Below are 26,474 nucleotides of genomic sequence, written 5' to 3'. Positions count from 1 at the left end.
TATAAAATATCTAGATAATAACCTTGTATAAAATATCTAGATAATAACCTTGTATAAAATCAGTAAATTCAGATTTTATGAGATAATTATCTGTCACAGACGTCTGATGGCAATTAGATTCAGCAATCAGCTATAAGTCATACTATAATGTGTCAAATATTAAGCAATGAAGATGTGGGTATACATCATCAATCAGACTGCAGTACAATTTAAAGGCATCTTTTAAAATGGCTTTCTTTATCGAGATGGGTGTATATAAAATCTGTTGAGGTTTATTAATCTGCAGTTGAAACTAAAAGGGTTGTGAATAGATTTTGACAGAATCTATTGAGATTCAAAATCAACCCTCCATTCTCCAAATATCAGAATATTAAAATAAGAGATTAGTCAACAATTTAGAACATAAACATGTGACAGGTTCAACTGAAGTTTTAAAAATCTACCCCCCCCCCTTTTTATCTATATCAATTGACTTAAATGAGCATACCATTACAATAAAGTACCATAAACTATCAATACATTAAAACAGATTTCAAGTTCATATACACTAGACCTATTTAACTTGACAAGAATCTTCTTATTTACAAGGTTTCATAAAGAAATATTCTAATCTGATGTTGTCACACAACTGTATCACCCCAGACATCTTAAAAAAAGACTTGAAATGACAGTATTAATATAACTGTGTGTCATACATTTTTTACATGGACTTTGAACAGTTAAGAGTCAATAAGCAAAACTTGGGTATGCTAAACTTAACTAAACTTTTCAATGGCAACTAACAAATGTTAAGTAAAAGAACCTACAATTAAAGTCAATAATGTTGAATTTGTTTATAATTTGGAGTTTAGTATAACATCCATTATCACTGTACTAGTATACATATTTTTTAGGGGCCAGCTGAAGGATACCTACAGGTGCGGGAATTATCGCTACATTGAAGACCCATTGGTGGCCTTCGGCTGTTGTCGGCTCTATGGTCGGGTTGTTGTCACTTTGAAACATTCACCATTTCCTTTCTCAATTTTAAATACAGGAAAAGAACTTAATCAAGTACATATCACTGAAACCTTCAACTAAGACGTCTGATGAATATTTAAACACCTTTGGTGATACAACCACCGATTAGGGAACGTTTTTAGATGGTGTTAATTGGCTTTATGAAAACTTGTAAATAAGAGGATGCTTGTCAAGCTTATGTAAGGTTTACATAGACTGAAAAACTTTAGGTCACTATACAGCCTTCAACAATAAGCAAATCCCATACCGTATAGTAAACTATAAAAGACCCTAAAATGACAAACATAAAACAAGAAATCAAGAAAACCATGGATTGACAAAAGTGAAACAAGAATAAATAACTGCCTGATTAATGTACGGAGCACAAATGAATAACCAAATACAAAATACAGCAACTAATTCTGATCCTAATTCCAAGTCAATAATGAATAACTTCCACAATTGAGGAACAGAGGATTGTGTCTTTAACAAGTGATTTTTATCAAGGGTCATTTGTGACACAAATATTATGAAATATAGCAGTCACCTGATCTTGACCTCTTCTCATGGTTTATTAATAAATACTTTAACTATATTTAACCTGTAGACATTACCAGTATATAGCCATCATTTTATGTTTCTCTTGTCAAAGATGATTTCCCAGAAATATTATAAAAAGATCTTCCAAACATTATTCAGCTATCATTACACAGAGTGGCATAAGGTCAGAACACACACTGTTATAAGCTAATCATACAGATACACAGTCAGTGTTTTCCATTCGGCATTTAAGCCGGTTGTGCCGACCATCTTCTTTTCAAAGCCGACCACCTTTCCATTTCAGGAGGTGGTCGGCTTTTTTTTCAAATTCCGGATTTTTTTCGGTTCCGCACCGTAAAAATTTAAATATTAATCGCGCCTCGCAGATTTGTTTTCATTGACAAAAATGGCGGATCGTCAAATTTCAATGTTTTCTTTTATTAATCGGGGGAATGGAAAGGCAGATGGCGATGGTGATAAGGAAAATTCTAAGCCATACAAGTCAACTAAAACGGATAGTTGAATTGAAATTGATGAAATTGAAATGAAAGTATCAAAACAACCGAAAAGGCACACTTCTATTTGTGACCCCAAACCACAGTATAAAAAAAAATAAACCCGGTTGAAAATATTAAAAAAAATCACCCGGTTGCAAGTGTTTTTTTCAAAACACCCACCTTACTTTAGTGAAAAAAGGAGAACACTGACAGTTATTTTTTTTTATAAAACATTTGGAATTAATGTAATATACTTTAATTATCTAGATTGGTTACAAATATAAACTCACTGTTACATATAAGGTTATTGTTATCCAATTTTAAAGCACTACCAAAAGAACCTGAGTTTTGAATAAAACACCCACATGTATATCTAAATTCATTACTTTTTTTTTTGTATATCATTTGTATATTTGATGAATCAGGACTGAGAAAATATCAAAAGTCTTCACTTGTCTGAGATGAAATACTATACATACATGTCTAGAAAATATTTAGACTTGTCCTGACCAATTGTGCCATTAGAAAATATGTTGACTTGTCCTGACTGATTGTGCCATTAGAAAATACAAAAATATTTTGACTTGTCCTGCCTGATCAGGCCCGTAGCCAGGAATTTCCATGGGGGGGTTCGTTGTACTCACAAGCTAGACTTTAACAGTCACAATTTCGAACAGAACATTGACTTTAACAGTGCTTATTTGTTTTCAAGGGGAGATGAACCCCCCTTGGCTACGGGTATGCTGATTGTGCCATTAGAAAATATAAAATATTTTGACTTGTCCTGACTGATTGTGCCATTAGAAAATATAAAATATTTTGACTTGTCCTGCCTGATTGTGCCATTAGAAAATATAAAATATTTTGACTTGTCCTGCCTGATTGTGCCATTAGAAAATATAAAATATTTTGACTTGTCCTGACTGATTGTGCCATTAGAAAATATAAAATATTTTGACTTGTCCTGACTGATTGTGCCATTAGAAAATATAAAATATTTTGACTTGTCCTGACTGATTGTGCCATTAGAAAATATAAAATATTTAGACTTGTCCTGCCTGATTGTGCCATTAGAAAATATAAAATATTTTGACTTGTCCTGCCTGATTGTGCCATTAGAAAATATAAAATATTTTGACTTGTCCTGACTGATTGTGCCATTAGAAAATATAAAATATTTTGACTTGTCCTGACTGATTGTGCCATTAGAAAATATAAAATATTTTGACTTGTCCTGCCTGATTGTGCCATTAGAAAATATAAAATATTTTGACTTGTCCTGACTGATTGTGCCATTAGAAAATATAAAATATTTTGACTTGTCCTGACTGATTGTGCCATTAGAAAATATAAAATATTTTGACTTGTCCTGACTGATTGTGCCATTAGAAAATATAAAATATTTTGACTTGTCCTGCCTGATTGTGCCATTAGAAAATATAAAATATTTTGACTTGTCCTGACTGATTGTGCCATTAGAAAATATGAAATATTTTGACTTGTCCTGCCTGGTTGTGCCATTACATATTTATTTGTCCAGCAGAGATATTGGAAAAGTTCGGCATGGTATATATTTCCACATCTCTGAATGAGTTTCATTCCGTTATAAGAAAGATTTTTATAGCATTTCTGTTCTCCAATACCCATTGACAATTATTATCATAAAATAGTTGAAATTGAGATTAGTAGGATAATAACTTTAAAGCAAAGAAAAACATCCTCTATTTTTACAGATCAGTTCAACAGGTTCAGTAAATTCCTGTTTTATTGACCTAATACCAGTCAGAACGACCATAAATTTTGGTTTATATATTCAACATTTTTTGTATACTTCAATGACATTCTTTCATTATGAATCTTTGCAAAATCACAAAATTATCATTACGATGATCTATCAACTGTATCAAAAAGAAATGTGGTGACAGTGCAAACTAGTTCTAGGGACATTAAATTTAATATTTCATTATAATAAGGCTCATCCATCTTTGTTTTATAATATTATAATAAATGTCTTTAAAAGTAACACTACCACAAGTTTTCATAACCAAATAAAAAGTTTAACACATCTAAGAGAGATGAGGTTATTTGTTTTATAATAATCTTCATTTTCAAAATAAAATGCACATTGTTTGCATTCAAAATTATTTAGAAGGGATTTTAATTCACAAAATAAGACACTTTGCTTATATATTACTTCAGACGACTCAAATGGATATTATACAAAAGGAGATAACTCAAATTTATCTTCAGGTTATTTTTTCGCTACTATTCAATGGGAGATAACTCATTCTTTCTCAAGAAAACTAAAAATCATGCCATCATGAATTTTCTTTTTCTTGATACTTCAGCCTTTTCACATCTTGCAGTTTACTTCCATTCTTTACTATGCTAAGGGAGATAACTCAAATTTATCTTCAGCCTATTTTTCCCATCTTTATAATGGGAGATAACTCATTATTTCTCAAGAAAACTAAAAATCATGTCATCATGAATTTTTTTTTTCTTGATACTTCTGGTTTAAACTTGTAATAACTCGTTCATAAACCTGTAAATAACATGCACATAAAATTGAAATAAAAACATATTAGGATTAAGGACATTTGCTTCAAAATAACAAGCGTTTTTTTTAAAAGAAGAGTCAGTGTGCTTGTTTTGGAAATATAAGCCAATTAAAATTTTGTGGGAACTGTTTCTCTCTAGATTTTCCATATATCTAACATTGACACCCTTTTGTCATTCAAAAACTGTGAAAAAATAACACTGGTTATGTAAGATTTTCTAAAAATGTTTTTTTAAACAATGTAAAATTATGAAAAGAAAAAAAAGGTTTAGTGTTCAAAATTTTTATTGGTACTAAAACTAGAGGATTCCAAGTATCTAACCAAAACTCAAAAATAAGAAAAGCAAACATCCTTAAATCATTGTCATATTTTAATATAACTACAGATGATAAGAACAAACTTATTAAATCTTATTAATTTACTTTATAGAAATAATTAGAGTATAATAATATTGACATAACTTGTGCAAAAGGCTTAAGGCTATTCCAGAAAAAAAATGTATGGGGGTTGGAAGGCAGTTTTTGTCAGCACCCGCCACCCAGACAATTGTAATTGAGAATTATAGTGCATTTAATATGTGAAAAGTTACTCTGATACCCATCACCCATGAATTATTAATACAATATGCCTTCCAATCCCCCCCCCCCCCCCCCCTTACACTTTTTTCTGGAATAGCCCTTACAGTAATTTAATTGTATAATTTTGATGCTGTACAATTCTTCTACCTATTAATATTGGCTCTTCTTTGATTAGTTATAAGCAAATAACCTAAATCAATCTTTTCACATTATTCAATAAACTTTTCATATTCAGATTTCCAATTCTTTCAAAGATAAATAAATGCTGAAGAGTTCCTATCCTAAATCAATCCTTCAACATACTATAAGTTTAGAATTCTTTTTAAAGAACCGAAATAATAATGCTAAATAAGTTCCTACCTCTAACAGGAATGGCAGGACCGGTATGAAGGTGTTTGTAGATTCTGATAACGTGTTCATCATCTTTATACAGTGGAAACGTAGAGGAAAATATCTTGCTGTAGGGGTCAGTCTGAAAATGAATTTTATAAGATACAAATCAGGAGATGTGTGTAGTATAATTGTTTATGAGAAAACTTTCAACCACAGTTCATATCAAATTGTTACAAGCAAATATTGGTCATGGTATTGTCTAACATTGATGAGGGTGGTAAAGGGTTATTTTTGTGCAACGTGATCGCCGTTTTTTATTTCACGTTCAACGTGTTTTTACTTCTTTTTTTGACGTTCAGTCGTGCAAGACAGGTGCCTTGTTCAAGGTGTTTTGCTTATTTAATTTTATGTGCATCGTGATTTTCAAATGCTTATTTTGCGTGCTCAGTATTTTTCAAATACAATTCAAACACTTGGCAGGGATCGTCAAGAAATACTTTTTTAAAAGCCGTAAACCATTCATATCATAAATGTGTATACTAAGTACTAAATCTGGAATATCAAGGAAACTTGTGACAGCCGGAGAGTTTATATATTCAAGAAGACAGTGACTCAGTCACAAGAGGTTCACATCAAAGTCTTTATTTTTTGTGCAACGGTTCATGCAGGGCCGTAGCGTAATGGAGGCAAATGAGGCAAATGCCTCACTTTTGAAACGACGACCAAACTTTCGAAGTGTCTTTTTCTTTTAAATTATGTATTTTACATTATCAATATGCAAGTTTCGAGTTTCAAATTATCTACCGGCACACTACATACAGTGTGTCCAATCTGCAGCAGCGATTGCAGTTTTTACCATAGTGGTGACGGTAAAATAAGTTAGTGTTCCGAATACAAATCAAAATTTTAAAAAATGAAACAAATCATAATGTCAATGTCATTACAAGACTGGTTGAAGACAGGTTCTTTAAAGAGAAAAAAAAGAGGAAAAGGTAACTCATGAGTATTAACACCCCTATAAGTATGCTGGCTTATTACTTGCCTTGGTTTATTCCTGAATCAATAACGCGATTGCTACCAATGTTTACACTATTGATAATCAACTAACTGAACAACAAATGCTAATCGATAAAATAATTCATTGACCAAAAAATTAATAATTATTCATAATTAATTCAAACAAAATCATGAAACGCCTTTTCTATGGAAGTCTTCAATGTATAAGGCAATTCATGATTTTTATTTATCTTTAATAAAAGTATGAAATATATTTTTGGTTTTGAATGAAAATATTGTTTTCATGTTTCTTTTTCTGATTATGGTCAGCATTGTCTGGTTGTATCGGCTAGCGTGTGCCGTTGATTCTAGTGCGGTAGGTTGTGGGTTCGAACTCTGGTAGGTCAAACCAATGACTTAAAAATTGGTAGAATAACGTGTCCAGGTAGGTTGACATATCTTCCAACGGAATGTTTACAGAGAATGCTTTTAACATGTTCTCTTCTTCAAGAAGCTTACAACTTGCTACTGGACGTAAATATATACATGAATGTACATAAGAACGTGTGTTGAAGCTTTTCAATATAGTACAGGTCACAGGAGAATCGGAAAGTTTTAGTTGACCAACAGGGATTAATTTTAATATTTACCTATAAGCTAGCTAATAAAAATAACTAATTTGTGTTATATGTTTTTTGTTTTTTATTATAAATAGTAATGCTGAAATGAGCTAGCTTCTCCCTTTTCAGTCACCTGGACCCCCCTAAAAAAGGCTCAAACATTTTTCGCCTCGCTCCGCTCCGCGATTTGCCTCACTTTTAATGAACATGCGCTACGGCCTTGGTTCATGACAGAAATTATTTCACGTTCAACGTGAAATTATGTCTTATTTCACGTTTTTCCGTGCAAGCACCCCCCTTTACTACCCTCATTGATAAAATTCATACTGTATAGTCATTTATTCAGTTGAGATAACTAATGACATAATTTTAACAATACAATACAATCTATGTTAAAAGAAACTATTGTGGCTGATAGTTTAATTGGTGAGAGAAACCGTTACACTAAGAGATTTGTTTTTATTGAAACAAGATATGATATTAAGGTCAACTCTAAAACAGTTACAATTAAGACTACATCAACAATAGTAGACATATTTAAGTAACAATTCAATTTTCCTTTATAAGTTCTATATCATCTACAGGCTTTATAAAAAAAATGTAGTTTCATACTTAACATAATTTTAAGATTGACCTCATATTTTTGTAACCTGCTTTATTTACACATTATACTTACTTAATGGTTCCAATAATTGTTTGTGTTAATGGGTAGATCAAGGGTTGTAGAACTTCACTAGGATAGGTGGCGCTCATCAATCTTACCCACAATGCAAGACAATGAATATACTGCCAGTTATAAACTGCCTGCACATTTTCCTGTAATAGAATTAAAGCATTTATATATATGTGCATGTATTGCCAGCGCTTTTGATTTTGTTTATATTAAAGGTACTTTGAATTAATCTATTTTCTTATTTCTTATTTTAACCTGATTTAATTGTTTTATAGAAAGTCTGCATACAAGCCTATAGACAAATTTACTTTGATGGACATTCAAATTAGTGTTTCATCTGAATCCACAAAATCCCCAAAAATTGGTTTCCTATGAAATAATACTGAATTTATAGTATTTAATCAGACTTTGCCTGGTATCATCTCAAGGATTCCTGTTTTCATGATGGTTTGTTTGCAGATTACCAAAACATCTACATTTAACAATGTTTAACACACAGAAAAATGTAACTTAAAATGGTGCATTCGTCTACATTTTTATTAGTTTTAAGTAAGGGCTATTCCAGAAAAAAATGTATGGTGGGGTTGGAAGTCACATGTATTAATAATACATGGTTGATGGGTATCAGAGCAATTTTCACACTTTAATGTACTATAATTCTCAATTACAATTGTCTGGGTGCTGGTTCTGACAAAAACTTCCTTTCAATCCCCCCCATACATTTTTTTCAGGAATAGCCCTAAGGGAAACATTCTGTTTATGGAACACCCCTATTGGATACAGCATTAAGATAGAAATGTTACCTACTTATAATTGAATGAAGCCAACCTTCAGCAAACAGGAAATTTCACATATCAATTAAACAATATATGAACTGTAAACCAAACATAAAATGATTGTCTTTCATAGAAGCCATGATAGTTGTACGCCTTATTTTTTTGGTCGAATGGACAACAGACCGAGTCAAATATTTTTTAGACCAGATATTACAACTGGCAATCCAGGTAAAAAGGTCAGGTAGTCTACTTATTTATAATTTATATATATTCATATCAGTTTTCTGGATAAAAATGCATAGAATTCGCAATTATCTGTTCTGATTTTTAAAGTAAAAATTTTGCAAATCGGGTACATTAGGACTAATATTATACATTAAAAGGTGTGATATCATATGCCAAGAAAAGACAATAACTTAAATCAGTCCTTTCAAGCAAGTCAGGCTACAAAATATTTTCTTATGTTTTGTCTTTTACAATTTATAAGTAATTTATTTTATAAAACTAATAAAACCAACCTTCTTCTTGACAGTTATAGCATTACGTAAGTGTATAGCTAATTGTCTGATGTATATAAAGGCATACTGGTATCCTAATACTGTATCTATAGTCAAGATCTCCACCAGGGAGCGCTGCATAAAGTTGATCAAAGGAAGGGTTGTGGGAGATGTAAATTTACAGTTCTTTACATATGCTATGTACATTTGCTGGAAAATAAATAAGTTTTATAAAAATATGCAACAAGTGTTATAAAAAAATCTCTTTTCTTTGTTTTAGCCTTATTTTCAGCTTCTTAATTGTAAAGAAATGGAAAAGTTCATGTTTTGCAAAAGATAATTAAACAATCTTTTAAATGAAAAACTATGCAACACACTTTCATATTAAGTTGTTGAAGAATCTCTATCACTTTTGTTTTAATTGGATTGATTACTGGACATCACAATAGAAAACATCTGATGCCACAATGAAAAAGTGATTGTTGTATTCATGATGTAAGTTCAAATGTCACAGATTCACTACCAACTGGCACAGATTTCCAAATAACAATTAAGGTGTTTTGGTATATAGTGACCTACTTTAAAGTCTACTGACCTACCTTTTAACATGGTTCTAACATAGTTTTCTTTGTTTATACAGAGTTCTAACAAAGTTTTGTGGGTGAATATTGGTATGCAGTGACCTACTTTTATGTCTATCAACATACCTTTAAACATGGTTCTAACATAGTTTCATGTGTGAGTATTGGCATACACTACAGTGACCTACTTTAATATGTTTTGACCTACCTTTAATTTATACATAGTTCTAACATAGATTTCTATCAGAATATTGGTATACTGTGAACTACTTTTTAAAAAATTGTTATGACCTACTTTTATACAAGGTTCTAACATAGATTATTGTGTGAATATTGGTATACTGTGACCTACTTTTCTTTAATTTGTATGAATGAATTTTAGTTTATACACAGTTCTAACATAGATTACTGTGTGAATATTGGTATACAGTGACCTACTTTTTTTAATTTGTTATGACCTACTTTTATACAAGGTTCTAACATAGATTACTGTGTGAATATTGGTATACAGTGACCTACTTTAATTTCTATTGACCTACTTTTATACAAGGTTCTAACATAGTTTCCTGTGATATCATGACTTGTCTGTTGATACAAAGGAAAGCCACCACTCTTGTTGTCTCTTCAGCAGAACTCCATAGGTTCGTCATTTTCTAAAATTACAAAATACACATTTGGTATTTAGCTAGAAATATATAAAATAAACCTTAAATATATTCACTTTCTTATTTGTCCAAAAAAGTTACTAATTTGTTTATAAGCAAATATTTCTTGTCAGTTTTTTGTTTGATATTATTTTTACTACATACATTTTTTTCTTTTGTGAATGTTAAGGAAAGTGCCATTTTATAAGAAGTCCTCTGAAAATTATTACATGTTGAAAATGAAACCTATGTTGGTCACATATTTTGAAGCAATGAAAACATTGAATTACATGTAATTTCAAATTTTACATTACTGTATAAAGTATTTGTTCTCCTAACATCGACTTTAACCAGTGATTTTGCTAGCATTTGTCACTTTCATAATTTACGAAAGGGTTTTCGCATTGACGAAAGTTTTCCAAATCAATTTCGTCACTTAAATTTAGAAAGTGTAAAAATATTTTCTCGCTTAAATAATATAAATCTACCTGTCTTTATGTTTTTGACAAGTTTATGACCCCCAGGTAATTAACATTTTTCAACAGGTGTTACAAGTTGTGATTACAACTAATCTGCTTTTTGCCATCCGAGGGGTCACTAATCCGTTAATTATTAATAAATCTCAATATTAACCATTACAATTATTTCCCAAGGAAAATCAGTCAGTTGACAACCAGGAGTATAGTTTCGTCATTTGATTGAAATAATTTGTTACACCCGGACAGTTAGCATTTGAATTTCATTATTTCTCAAACGATCACAATTTGAAGTCCGTTTGTCGTAGATTCGTCATTTAAACGCATTTTCGTCACAATTGATATAAATTAATTGCCATCAAAAACTTTCAACAATTTTCATTTAAAAATTATTATATAGAACTTTATTCAAAGCGTTCAAATTGTCTTCACGAGTTAACAGGTATTTTGAGCTACGCATGCGTAAAAGTAATCCTATAACTATTTATAGACCCTGATAAAACAACGTAAAATACGAAATTATTTAGAAGCAATTAAACGAGAGAGACAAATATATATCTCTTACTAAAGGAATTAAAACCGAAAAATGATAATTTCTTGATGAATCCGGAATTGTTTTGAAATTACTATCCACGTGTCACTTCCCTTGCTGTTACACAAAACTAGAGGCTCTCAAGAGCCTGTGTCGCTCACCTGTTACTGTATTTACTGATGTCGATCATCTTGGTTAGTAGGTGGGGTCATTAGACACTTTTTTTAAATAGATACCATAGTAATGATTGTGGCCACATTTAGTTTAATATGGCCCATAGTTTTAGAAAAGAAGATTTCAAGTTACAAAAATGACAAAAAGTTGTTCAAAATTGACTACAAAGGACAATAACTCCTTAAGGTAAGGTTTGCATTAAACCTGGATTTTTTTCTTGGTGATATTATAGCAATATGATGCATCATTTTGTTCAGGGAGGACGACTCAATCATTTAATGAAAAAAATCGAACATTGCCCGTCCCGTTTTTTCAGATGATAAGCTCAAAATTCCGATTTTTTACGATTTTTAGGGGAAATTGTATTTGAATTCTTCTGAAATAATAATGTGTGCGAGTGAATATAAAAAATAAAATTGAATAAAACATGTATAAATAATTGTGGTTCATTCATCAATAATAAATTTGAATTAACAATATCATAAAAAAAATCCTAAAAACAAGATTTTTTAATTTTTGGGTAAAAAAAATCCCGTTGCCATGGCAACAAAAAGCCAAAAATATCCCTTTTCCGGGTCCAACGTTTTTATAAAATACTGAGAAATTAAGGAATTAACTATTTGCATTATAATGAGCTAATAAAATTGGTATGTCCCCGAACTCGTTTTTACGGAAATGGCCGTTATATGTGTTTATCTTGCATTTCTGTTAAACAAAAACATATTTTTTTGTGTTGATCTGCAAGGAAGAAAGTCATCTTAAGTAGCATCTTTTTATAAAGAATCATGTTGTCTTGTAACACTTTGGGATTGACCATAATCAATGAGAGAAAACAGTGATTTACTTAAAAGATAAATGTAGGATAAAAAAAAAACTTAATTCAAATAGTTTGGGGGTGGGGATGGGGGGATAAAAGTTGCTGCAAGTTTTGTTAATTTAACATCGATTCTACATATATCCATATCGGTTAATCAATTTTTCCCATATTAAGTTATGAGGGGGGGAGGGTCAGTGAACAAACTATGTGAATTAAGTTTTTTTTTTTATCCAACATTACATTTTTGATGTGGTCTCTTAACTTTTATGCCCAGTGCCACAACTATCAGTCGGAAGGGGAGGTGTTTAACTTTGATCATACTTGTGTAATACTTGTATACAAGGCTCTGATTTTGAAGGAAACGCTTATATTCTTTCAGTTCTTCAAACTGTAATATTTTAAATCTTAGAAAAGCATTGCTCCGTAGCCCCATGTTTGGTAAATTGTTTGTATGCAGCAATTGGATGAAAAGACATCAGTTTTGACTATATAGTAAAGTCTGTTACAGCAGCCGTGTGTATTCCATTCATTTAAATCTAGACATCAACAAATGTTATTCAAATATGATCAAATATTTATGACTAAGCAGGGGAAAGCCTTGCAGGGTATGATTTGTCTAATTGTTACACATGATATTCAGATTTGGGGTCTTTGACCAAACAAACAAACTCCATGCTCCTGTGCGTGATAAAAGACAAAACAGACGATGGCCCTGGAAAACAAAGGACCAGCCGTATATGTATTGTTGATATTTAAAATACGAAATGCAGTTATGTAGACCTGTAATATGAAAATCTTCCACATTTTAATAAAAAAAATCAGTTCAATAAAGTTTACAGGAGTAACGGCACTGTAGTTGAGGAATCCCCATCGTCAATTGGCATTTTGATGTTTGCAAATGCACTTTTACTGTCCACGCGTAGGGGAGACAGTAAAACGGAAATTTGCGACCGTCAAATCAAAATTGATCGTGGCTTCTCTTTAACCATAGTTATGTTATTGCGATTATAATGCATTACACAAAGAAATAATATGTTAGAGCTTGGAATAAATGGATAATGTGTCCATATAGGAAACTGATAATGCCCCCTCTTTCATAAATATGAAACATTATAAAGCATTACTTATAAATTTTATAGCATTTGGTAAAAGCAAACTAAAGTTGGAGAACAGAAACGAAAAACTCAGAAAACGACCTCATAAAAATACTCCGAGCGTCGTCACAACTTTATTATGATCTCTTATATATACGGAGAAAGACTAAAAACTAGCAATTTCCCGGATTTTATAGTGAGTCCGTGCATGTGTAGAGACACATATAACCATCCTCGTTTTTAGATAAATTGATTCAAAGTTGAATGATATGCATAGACGTTTGTTTGATAAGAGGTTGTAAAATGTCCAGTGGCAAATACTTCAGGCATGTTCAGGACGACACAATAAAATAGTTGTGTCTTAATGCATCCATAAAAAATTACTATTAGAACACTCCGTCAGTTGTAAAAGTGATTGATAAAAATAAAATACATTTCGAATGATGTTAACGTGTGGGTTGTGTGCGTATTTGCGGAAAAGACCAAGTTCAATATTCTGCCATTCGTAAAAACTCTGCAATAAAATTATCTGAGAATATATGCATTCTCTATAAGTAAAACACATGGCGCATTATGTAAATTTTTAATCTAAATTTACTTAAAGTGTCACAAAAATGTGCCGTTTTCATTCAATCCTGCGTTTCTATAATTTGTATTTATATAAATACTGTAAAAAAAACAACGGAATCGGCGTGCATCAGACTTACAAATTCAATAAAAAGACAGCTTAACAATCAGTGAAAAAGTTACCGGGGTTCTTAAGGCAGAATAAACAAAACTTCTATCTTGTGAAAGGACAAGACGGGGACAAGCCATAAAAAACACAATATATTAGACCGATTTGTATTGAAATCAGCTTCCCATACATTAGGGTTTTTTCATAGTTTTTATGGCGGGAGACAAGAGAAATGGGACGGGATAATGGAGAAAGGTATCCCCTGTCCGACCATAGAACTGTAAACGTGACGACATCAACATTCATATCTATTCTGTGTTTTTGTGGCAAAAAGCATTGTGCATAAGTTTTATATTAGTTGGTTGAGGAAGACTAAAGTAAGAGAATGGAAACTAATTTTGTAAAAACGGACATACACTTTACTAGGTACATTCAGATCAACGTACATACAGACAAAGATACAACTCAATGGCCCCTTTGCTACAGCAGGGGCATAAAAATGTACATTTATGAAATAAAATAAAACTCTGCGAAACTTCATGAATTGTTTTTGCACATAGACGTTATGGATAAACGTGACGTCATATAAATGAAAACTAACAAACTGAAGGTCATAACGTTACTTGTACGATTCAAATTTTGATAAAATTACACCAAAACGACGATTTTGAGGTAGGTATTGTTTTATTTTCGATAATATTGTAGTTATCGAACATTGGTTATTCAAAGCAATTCAAAATGGCGGGTCCCTCCTTTTTTCAATTATTTGAATTCGAGTTATCTCCCTGTGTACGCAAACCTTACCTTAAGGGGTATTCTTACAATTTTTATCATGTTTGACTTATTTGTAGATCTTACTTTGCTGAACAAAATTGCTGTTTATAGTTTATCTCTATCTATAATAGTATTCAAGATAATAACCAAAAACTGAAAAATTTCCTTAAAATTACCAATTTAAGGGCAGCAACCCAACAACAAGTTGTCAGATTCATCTGAAAATTTGCGAGGGGATAGATCTTATTCTGATTGACATTTAAATCTTGCAAGATTTGCCCTAAATGTCTTAGTTTTAAAGATATAAATCAAAAACTGCATTTTACCACTATGTTCTAATTTTATCCATGTCGGCCATTTTGTGGCGGTGTCATCGGACACATTTGTTTAAACTATATACCACAATGATAATTATGGCCAAGTTTGGTTTAATTTGGCCATGTAGTTTCAGAGAAGAAGATTTTTGTACAAGTTACAAAAACTGACGAAAATTTGTTATAAAATTGACTATAAAGGGCAATAATTCCTTAAGGGGTTGACTGACAATTTTGGTCATGTTGACTTATTTGTAGGTTTTACTTTGCTGAACATTATTGTTGTTTACAGTTTATCTCTATCTATAATAGTATTCAAGATAATAACCAAAAACCGCAAAATTTCCTTAAAATAACCAATTCAGGGGCAGCAACCTAACAACGAGTAGTCAGATTCATCTGAAAATTTCAGGGCAGATAGATCTTGACCTGATAAACAATTCAACCCCTATGGCAGATTTGCACTAAATGCTTTGGTTTTTGAGTTATAAGCCAAAAACTGCATTTTACCCCTATGTTCTATTTTTAGCCATGGCAGCCATCTTGTTTGGTTGGCGGGGTCACCGGACACATTTTTCAAACTAGATACCCCAATGATGATTGTGGCCAAGTTTGGTTAAATTTGGCCCAGTAGTTTCAGAGGAGAAGATTTTTGTAAAAGTTTACGGACGACGGACGACAGACGCAGGACGACAGACGCCAAGTGATGAGAAAAGCTCACTTGACCTTTCAGGGCAGGTGAGCTAAAAAGGTTGATTTTCATGGCGCGCAAAAGTGACTAAAGCCTTCAAAATCCTAGCTTAAACCCTGCTTTAACCAGTTAATATTGCATTTTCTAATTTTTGTTTAGTAAATAGTTTTTTAACTTTTTTGTTTTTTTGTATGACAGTTAATAAATCACTTACAAATATTCAACTAAAGATATTGAAAACAAACTGTCACACATATTTGATGGTTTCCCTTCAATATCACAAATATTTCACTATACCTTTTTCTGAGTTGATATCACTAACACTACATTATAGATGTAACAAATGTAGAGGCAAATGGTCAACCAGAAATGGGTCCGATTACTTTCAATGTAATTGATTAAATTACAATTACTTTGTCATTTGTACGATTAAATTAAATTAATGATTACATCATTTCTGAAATTGTCTGATTAAATTAATGATTACATTGACAAAGTAATCATGATTACATCTGATTACAATGAATTAAAAAAAAAAAACATTTTGCATGATGTGAATGAATAAACTTTTTAAAATATAAGGTCAACTTACCTTTAACAGTGCTTTGGCAATTTTTGGGAATGTTACATAGTAAGCCACTAGTTTGAAGACATGCTTTACCATCACATTGACCATGGAAGTCTCTGTTATTTCTGACAGAAGCTAAAATAATAGAATTTGAATTTACATTTCAATTCTTCTTTTAAATTTCAGTACAGTTTTTAGCAACAGTTTTGATTAAGCCAATTAAATTCTGTTAAGGAGGCTCGAGGGTATAAGATTTTCAGAAAAATATCAAATATTTATTTTTCATTACAAATTTCATTAATTGCCTTTAGTAATTGTTACTTAATCATATGGTTAAAAAATTATTCCAAAAAATCAATTCGTTTTGGCCCCAGGTGACTTTTAAAATATATATATCATTGAAAAAGCTCCAAATTATCTCCCTTTGGTGCAAAAATGCCATTTTTTTGCTTTAAAATTGAAATATCTTTTTTAACTCATCGGTGACCTATATTTTTTAATATAATTTCCATATAAGCTGTACTTAAACTAAATTATTTTAAAATTTGAGCGATTTCTGTAAAAAATTTCATTTTTTATTTCGATATTACCTTTCATTTCTCCTATCACTTCAACAGAAAATCCCCACCTTTACAAAAATGTATGCTTCTTCCGAAGGCAGATTGTGAGCGCAATCGAACGGTGACCCCACTTTTTTATTTCATTTTTCTATTAACTATAAGATAAAGTTCATTTACAGAAAAATATAGAGAAATCCTATATAAATGATTTAGACCCGCGAACCCCCTTAAGAGTTATGAAGACAGATTACAACAGTATTTTAAAACCATTCATAGAATCTTGTGCACTATTTTTCTTATTTTAGAAACATCATTAAGGTCGATTTTTCAAAGCTTATTTGAAAAAGGTATAAACTGCAAAGAACAAATATATTTGTGAAATTATTCATTCTGAAGCTTAAAAAGTCTTAAAAAGTTTGACACCAAAAAAAAGACATATAACATCATACTGGCATAAGACAAAGACTGGATAAACAATTCACTGAATTTCTTATCTAACACAACGTGAGTGTTGACCATAGGAGAAATAAGTTTAACAACTACTTTATAATTACAATTTAAATCAGATAATGAGAGTTGATATAAAGCCATATCAACTCTCATTATCTGATTTAACTAAATATTGTAAAATTTCCAAAGACTTGTTATTATTATATTGAAATTAAATAACTTAAGTTGATATCAAGCAATATCCAATCCTCATTCCTAATTAAACCTATGATTCTCTTGTTACTCCAATATAAATCTTACCTGTAATACAGCAGCCAGATAAGATTTAATTTCCAGACGAATTTTCTTCCACTTGGTATTGCTTTTTGAAGGAAGTACTGGCTTCTGTAAATCTGTAAGGGGTGGTAACCCTAAATGTTTCAGAAGTGCCGCTGGTATTAAAGTTAAACACATTCTGATTACTGCGTTGTAAACTGAAAAGATAATCAAAATGTTGTCAATACAGGGTGGCAGTTTTATTATCAGAAAAGTTAATATAAATCAAAATAAAGTAACTTAAAAACATAATGTATTTTGAAAATGTCAGATCCTGGTCAAGGAGTATTTTCCGGTCAGGACCCATTTTGGCCTCACTTAAGGGCATATGATACAGTTTTGAGCCTGTATTTACAAGTTCATGAAAATTTGCATATAGGCTGTTTCTTACCTGATTAAATCAAATATGTAATAAAAAATATACCTTCATGTGCAACTTTTTGAGTAAAATGAGGTCGAAATTTTGTATATTTGCTCAAAATTCAGATTTGTGTGTATATTTTCTTTTTCGAAAGAAAGACATAACTTTTTTGTTTTAAAAGATAAACACAAATTGTGTTTTTGTTAAATAATCCGTAATTTCTGGATTTTTTAAGTATCATTAAAAATTATGCAATTTTTATTCAGAAATAACTCATTTTTATCAAATGTTCATGAATAGAGGAAAAAACCGTCATTTTGTGCTGCATGTTTATCAAAATTAAAAAAAATCTGCTATTTACAGTTTTATGAAATTTGGGTCACATAATCTCCTTGCAAAATAAATCAAATTGCTGTTTTTAAAAAATAGGGGTCCATGAACTTGTTTTTAAATTAAATCAGTTTGAATGATAAAAATCAGTCGAAAACTGCATGTTTTCCCGATATGTCACAGTTTGATGTCGCCAAACTAATATTTTTACGTTAGCAACATCATTACCTCCCCCTGTAACTGTATCGTATGCCCTTAAGTGTCTATTTCAGTCAATTCAATTAGTTTATGTGAAAGATTTTAATAGATTCAGTCTTTAAAGACGCTCAAATTCAAGCTTAAATATGCAAAATCTATCAAATATGCCATTAAATGTCACTTTTCAGATTGTTTTTGTCAATAATGAAAGTGGCCACATCTGTGTTCCCTCTCAACCTTTATATATGTTATGTATTTCATATAGTATACAACTTACATTTAAATATTCAGGATGAACACAAATGCGGCCACTTCCATTTCAGACAGAAAACGTCTAAAAATTTAACTCAAATGCTGACATTTTGAAGATTTAAGTAATTAAGCATGACTTCATGATGCTAGTACCCGATATATGTGCATGGTATTGTCAAAAACAGCCTATATTTATGTAAAAGCAGTATTCTACTTTCCAATAAATAGCTAAAAGTTCACATTTTAACAATTTTGTAAAACTGCTATATTTTGGGGCCAAAAAGGGGTCTTACTGGACCTTACTCCTACTGACATAGGTATTATAAAACAGACATTATTGAGTTCATAATGACAATCTTAAATTTCTTGGTATTCAATTGTACCTAGCTTAGATAGACAAAGACAAGTTGTCTTTCCTTTTATTCAAAACACTGTAAATTAATGAAAAGGCCAAATAAAAATATATGTGTGGTTCCAGTAACCCTACCGTCCCTTCTTTTTCGTCTTAAATATAGCCTACCCTAAAGATTTTATTGTCATTTTTCATTAAGCACTGTTAAAGTCAGAATGTTGCTCCCATAGACTCAATGTAAAAAAAAACATAAAATAAAAAAAAATCCCTACCTACCTACCCGAACTTTTTTTCAGATGTAACTGGAACCACACATACTTTTTTATTTGGCCAAAGGATAAATTGTAAAACTAAAAGCCTTTGATTTCTGCTTCATTTAGAGAAACAGATGAGTATAGCTTCAGACATTTTGCTATAAAACTAAACATAATATTCCTTAATGAACAATTAAGCTGACTATAGGGTATGGGTTTTGAAGACCGTACAGTGACCTATAGCTGTAAACTTTTTTAACATTTGGTTACAGGTGGAGTGTTATATCACTGGTAATAGACCACTTTCGAGTTCATCTGTCACCGGAAAAAACTCGTCAATTATACGCGCCTTTATCATCGTCATTTGTGCGTTTAGGGGCGTCGTCACTTCCTTCCAATGTTGAGCGAGTGGTTGGAAAACTATAATTCTATATCGTACGAATTATTCGGCAAATTGAATTCTCAAAATTGACAATCAACACTGCTGTCATTAGGGAAATGTCAGTAAGTACCTACAGAGCAACCATTATTTCTAGTTTATCCTGCACAAAGACGATCACTTAGAGGCTTGATGAACGTAAATAGTGCAGGGATACAGGCGAGCCCCTCTATCTGGTAAATTATGTCATAAAGGCGTGTATAATTGACGAGTTTTTGCCGGTGACGGATGAACTCGAAAGTGGTCTATTTTACCACATCTTTTTATTTTTATAAACACAGTACCTGCACTCCCCTCTACTCTATATTTGGAAGATTCCACTTCACTTCCTGCTTGATGTACAGCTGCTCTGAATGCACTAATCATTTCCTTCAATACATTTGCTGATGGAGTTTTCTAAGGAAAAAAATCTAAGCTGTATAGTAATGGAATTATCACAATTCATAGGCAACGTCACAAAGTAAAATAAAATGGTAAAATATTTGTTATCACTATTTCATGAAATGAATAGTTGTTGTCGTTTGTTTATGTAATTTATACATGTTTCTCGTTTCTTGTTTTCTTTATATAGATTAGACCTTTGGTTTTCCCATTTGAATGGTTTTACACTAGTAATTGTTGGGGCCCTTAATTTATAGCTTGTTGTTCGGTGTGAGCCAAGGCTCTGTGTTGAAGGCCGTACATTGACCTATAATGGTTTACTTTTTTTAAATTGTTATTTGGATGGAGAGTTGTCTCATTGGCACTCACACCACATCTTCCTTTATCTATATAATTTCCTTTCTCATGACAGTTGAGTGATATGAACAATAATCGTGAGAAACTAAGGACCCACATGTTATTAACATAGGATAAATAGAGATAAACCGATTATCATTGGTCATCTCAACTAAATTGTTTTTCTCACTTTCACTGTACTGGCTCAAGCAGACCATCAATCTCGTTGAGATGACCAGCAAAAATCTATAAATACTTTCAAGGGAGCTAAATTTTGTAAATTCTAAATGATTAATTTATGGGCTACAAATTAAATTTACTAGTTTAAAAATAGGTATATAACAAAATCATTTTCAAAATCTATGATTTGATGTGGATTAGTTAAAACTTCAAATTCAAATTTAGATATCATTATTTGTAATCAGCATTTGTGTCCACTTTTCAACATTCGCACTTATATATGAATATACAAATATTTTTGTTTCACAGTATTATTAGCCCTTACCTGTACTGTATCAGACCAATCCTTGATCATTTTACTGGTTACTAGAGTGCCTTTCTTTTTCTTTTCTTTCTTTGGTTTATCTTCTTCCTCCTTATCATCCTCCTCCCCTCCTCCTTCCTCCTCTTCATCTTCATCACTCATGCTGACATCACTGGCAACCTGTAAAATGTCTTTCAATATATAATTGGCACAACACTTTAAAATTAACAGTCATACATATGATTTTTTTTTTATTTAACTTTCAGATTTTTCACAAAACAAATTTTAAACTCACTAAAACAGATTCTATGTTATCCAAAAAGTTTAATGAAATAATGAAAGCCTCCTGGCCAGAGTGGTCTAAAAAGTTCATTATTGTTGTATCACTAGCCTGTCAACATTGAGGTAGAGAGTTTAAACCCCACATGATGATGTGTCTATTTTTCTTGCCCACGGACATGTTCTCTCACAGCACCCATGCTCAAGGCACTAATGTTTCCTCAATCAATAAAATATGACAGCCATACAATAGCCAATATAGCTGAAATTGACGTTAAACAACTAATCAACCAGTGAAACATCTGAATGATATAATTATTACATATCAACAATTAAAAGTTTAGAAATGAGCACTTTACTACATGTATTATCTTTGACTGATATGGCCTAAATTAAATTTTACCTCAGAAAAAAATTGACTTGTATAAAAACAGTTTAAGGTCCTAGGAGTAAAATTAGCACTACGGAAGTGTGTTTGTTTGTTGATGTTTCTACATCTCTAAGTTTATATTATAACAACCTCTAGTTCCTGAGGAGGTTGATGTAAATCTCCCTCTTCGTCACTACTTGTTGGTATATCATCATAATCTTCCTCTTTATCACTGTCATCATCCTGAACTTCATCATCTTGATCTTCATCATCAGAACTCATATCTTCATCTATAAAACAAAAAAAGTAAAATAAATGTCAATCAAGAGTTATTTGTTGTTTAACATAACTCCATCAATTCAATATTAACAAACAAAAATAAATCTAGAGTAAATGGTGGCTAAAGGTGGTACCTAACACTACAGGGAGATAACTCTGTAAAGTCAGCCTAACGTTTTAATTACGTTGTGTTGTAAAAGGAATGTTAAGCTTCTCAATGATCAAAATAAGTGTTTGTCAAACTGCTATATAACCAGTGTAATTTTTCTGATTAAATGGTTGGTTCAGATTTTTAGAAATTTTATATTTTTGTCATAGGGTCAAAATAAATACTGTGTCAAAATTTGAAGGAAATTAAACGACCTAAATAAATTTTAGTTAAGGTGTTGGGTACCACCTTAAAGGCATTTCATGAATTTGTCAACATCAATGTACAGAAGATAAATAACCATCACACATCGTTTTTCGTTCATTTTTTGTACATAAATTAAGTCATCAGTTTTCTCATTTGAATTGTTTTTCATTTGTCATTTCCGGGACTTTTATAACTGACTATGTGGTATGGGCTTTGCTCATTGATGAAGGCCATACAGTAACCTATAGTTGTTAATTTCTGTGTCATTTGGTCTCTTGTAGAGAGAAGTCTCATTGAAAATCACCCCACATCTTCTTTTTTATATGAGGTGAAAACATCCTTTATATTCTGTACATAAGTATTCTTACAAGGCTCAATTCTAGTATGGATGAGATATAACTGACAACATTTTCATGCATTTCTTATTTTAACAAAATGAATAAAGACACAAAGATGACATAATAAAACTTGAAAACTCATTGATATTTGTATTTATTATCTCCCTTTAAATATATGTATAAGATGACTGTACACAACTACTCAACTAAATTGGTTTAAGGATGTACACCTCTGAGGAGCAAAAAATTTCTAGAATTAAACTTTTTTTCTTAATCTGATTTTGGTTTTATAAGACTGCAACAAAACAATTGGTGAAGAAAAAATCAGATGGTGGTGCACTTCTTTTTTTGCTACGGCCCTTTGAAAATGCCCAATTTTGATGATTTTCCCGTTTTTCATCGATTTTTACATATTTTTGGGGCCATAATTAAACTTTTCTTCCTACTTTCTATGAAGATGAAGTGGACCGATCTGAATAAATATTACTTACAAAAACTATAGGTAGGTGTTCATATAAGAAAGTTTTATCATATTTTGATGCTTTTTTTGTGTAAAATTTACCATGCTGTCAATTTTGTATTTTTGTAATTTTTCTCAGTTTTAAGAACAAAATGCATATAATTTCAACTTTTTTGTTTTCAATGATTGAAAAAATACATATCTAAGAAATTTGAAAATATCAAAATGATATGGGATGAACATGATTATTGTAAAATCATTTTTTGTATCCCTTACCCATTTTCTCAAAATTTTGGCTAAAAATACTGACTTGATTGGTCATAAAATTTGAAAACTGGATTACGTTACTCAAAAACCATTCATTGTAAATACACAATTTTTTCGCAGATTTATGTTTGATAATAATATTTTTAAAATTCTTTAATATGTTCCACTTCTATCACATGTTTTGGAAATTATTCAAGAACAAGATTTCAACGAGACTGAACGAGACTGAAAAGTCAGAAGAATACATCCTTAAAATATTGAAAAAAACTAAATCAAAATTTATTATCAACATAATAATAATAATATAAATACTTTATGTTTTAAAATGCTTTTTTTTTTCATCTTTTTTTGTTCTAATTTTTCATATCATAGCACTCATTCAAGATAGAACAATTTCATTAGAAATTAAGGTTTCATATGACATTGTCAATGTTAACATCAACAATCAACAGTGTAATAGTCAAAATTGTGATAAACCAGATTAATATTATCAATTTCCTTTCAAACTGGAGGATGTTTCTTGGCCATATCTCATCTCAGAGATATTGTCCTTTGACAAGATTGTAGCTGAGAAAATACTCTTGTTTGAAAAACCATCAATAATCTTTTTATCTGATTACAAGCATATGAACTTAACAGCTATATATTCTGTAACAGAAATGATGGTATCAATTCTATACTCACCATCAGACTCATTAAAAGCCAGCAGATCTTTGCCTTCTTCTTTCAGAAACTCATAGAATTCTGGATCTTTATCCTTCAATGCTTCTAAAGACTGTGTGTGTGTCTTTGATGTTTTCTTTGTTTTGCTGAAAGAGGGCATTAAAAGATACATACATGTACATGACATACATCAGCACCCCAATTATTAAACAAAACAAAGTACATGTATAAGTATTCATGGAAATTTAAGAAAATTTTGTTTGCAATTAAATTTTGTAATTCTACATTGCTCTTTTGAGAAAAAAAATGTATATAAATATATGAAATGTACATAAAGAGCAATAATAAAATATTGTTTTGTCACATTAAACTGTGATCTCCTGAAAATTCTTGTGGCAATTAATTTTAAATTATTTTCTTACTTTGATTATCCTATAATATATATAAGAAAAGATAAATTTGACATAATTATAATGATTAATGTTCTCTTTTCATCTTTATTTCTACTCAAAAAAGTTACTTAAACGAATGGCTCTGAAAATGATTTAGTTTTAAGAACATGCATAGTAAATTCAGAAATTATTGTGAAGTTTTATATGACTGACGAAGTTTGCAATGATCAAAACTACTATTCATAATTCCAGTAGTAATTCTCCTTTACTACAAGTATTTGCAATCACATTTTTATCAGTGATTCACAATATCAAATGCATGCAGTAATTTCAGTCAGAATTATATATACAACAATTCCAAGACATGCTTATTCAATTTCAATTAGCCTAACCAAAAAGACAGTTGTTTACCTTGTATTTTTCAGATCAGTGATTTTAGTTTGCTTCTGTTTTACAGAGGCTTCTAGTAATTTCTTCTGCTGTTTTGAAGCAATTTGTTTCTCTTTCTTTTTAAGTCCTTCATTTTTTCTTTTCTTCTGATTCTGTTTTTGGTGAACAGCTGTATCTTCTTTGTCACTGTCACTGTCAAAGTCTCCTAACATAAACTCATCAACACTCAACTCTTCCATTTTCCTGAAGCAAAAAAAAATCAATTTCAAAATCAATAAAATCAATTTATTCTTTATACATGTATATAATTAACAGTGCAGGGTTTTCACATAGTATTTTTTAGGGCAAGTCAATAGACTCATCAATTTTGGCCAAGGCAAGTCAAACAATGCTTATATAAACACTTTGTGAAATTTTGGCGAGTGGCAATTATCTTTTAATGGGAGGGATAAAGCAAATCAAACAATATGTCTCCATTGGTGTACATTGTACACATGTATTTCTAATAACTTTTAAAGGAAAAACTGTAATTGCATGAGTTTGGCGATATCTTACATTAAAAAAAAATTTGTTCAATACATTTCAATCTGAAATCTAATATAAATATCAAAAATATTTAAATCAGTATTCAAATAAATGTCTCCTTGATAATTATACATAATGACTTGAAAATTGTAAATTTGGATGCATTTAGTGCACACCTTTGATCATCTACATACAATGTACCTTTGCTAATGATAAAAAAAATCGGTGGGTTTGTTGTCTACCAGCTAAGAGACGCATGGCTACAGTGCTGAAGTTCCAGATACAATTCCAAGCACTGAAAATATCTGTTCACCAGATGGGTGATTTTTAACTCCCAGCACACATCTCTGGTACCAAGACCAGAGTTTAAAACTAGAATGGGTACTGTGGGGACCTCAGTGTATATGAAGATACATGTATATGTCCAGGAATATAAAAAATATCTTCAATGGACATGTTTTTACCTGAATACTTTGTAAAACCAGATAGATGTATAGATCTTTGAGAAAAGTGTCTTTGAATAGTAATATAAATATGCGCTCATTTGTACGTAAAAGAGGTTTTAACAAATATACAAATGTTAACAATTGAAAGGCTATTATATTTTTATCTTTGAGGCCTTCCATTGCTGGAAGGCTTCAAAGCAAAAATTTAAAATAGCCAGGCATGTAGCTCCCTTTACGCTAACACGCAGTTGCGTGCACATCGATTCGGCATGCAAAAAAATAATTGCAAAATAAAAAATTTATAAATGTTAAAAATGTTTTAAAAGAACACGTATATGTTGTCACTTTTTTAATTGATGAAATGTCATTAAATAACGGCATTTGGTTCCATAATAGAAGTTTTATTGGAGATCATGACAAAATCGAACAGTAACTTGTATCTTTTACAAGATTTGAATTTGTTATACTCAGTCTAAGACATGTAGTTTCGGAGCACATTTTACAGAGTACGGCTTATCTGTTTGGAATGAGATGCACCAATAGGCACTAGATTTATCAGAACCCTTCGATATCTTTGAAAATATGCC

General features: G+C 31.1%; 2 protein-coding genes across 2 annotated transcripts in view; both read right to left on the bottom strand.

Annotated features, from left to right (window-relative positions):
* LOC134693380 (coiled-coil domain-containing protein 115-like) overlaps nt 1-26,474 on the bottom strand; it is a 483,686-nt gene that overhangs the window by 338,431 nt on the left and 118,781 nt on the right. The gene's annotated exons all lie outside the window — the stretch shown is intronic.
* The window catches only part of LOC134693635 (nucleolar complex protein 2 homolog), a 142,109-nt gene that overhangs the window by 113,662 nt on the left and 1,973 nt on the right, over nt 1-26,474 (bottom strand). Inside the window, exons 2-12 of the mRNA XM_063554475.1 lie at nt 24,938-25,159; nt 24,156-24,280; nt 21,923-22,062; nt 21,145-21,303; nt 20,207-20,318; nt 17,722-17,894; nt 16,436-16,546; nt 10,191-10,304; nt 9,092-9,280; nt 7,801-7,940; nt 5,536-5,647 (exon numbers count right to left, since the gene is read on the bottom strand). Coding sequence (XP_063410545.1) covers nt 5,536-5,647; nt 7,801-7,940; nt 9,092-9,280; nt 10,191-10,304; nt 16,436-16,546; nt 17,722-17,894; nt 20,207-20,318; nt 21,145-21,303; nt 21,923-22,062; nt 24,156-24,280; nt 24,938-25,159 — 1,597 coding nt within the window. The remainder of the gene's footprint in view (nt 1-5,535; nt 5,648-7,800; nt 7,941-9,091; nt 9,281-10,190; nt 10,305-16,435; nt 16,547-17,721; nt 17,895-20,206; nt 20,319-21,144; nt 21,304-21,922; nt 22,063-24,155; nt 24,281-24,937; nt 25,160-26,474) is intronic.

This window comes from Mytilus trossulus, chromosome 12 (assembly GCF_036588685.1).
Source record: "Mytilus trossulus isolate FHL-02 chromosome 12, PNRI_Mtr1.1.1.hap1, whole genome shotgun sequence".
In the NCBI taxonomy this organism is placed as follows: Eukaryota; Metazoa; Mollusca; class Bivalvia; order Mytilida; family Mytilidae; genus Mytilus; species Mytilus trossulus.
Note: the sequence above shows the minus strand (reverse complement) of the source record. Positions and strands in the feature narration are given on the sequence as shown.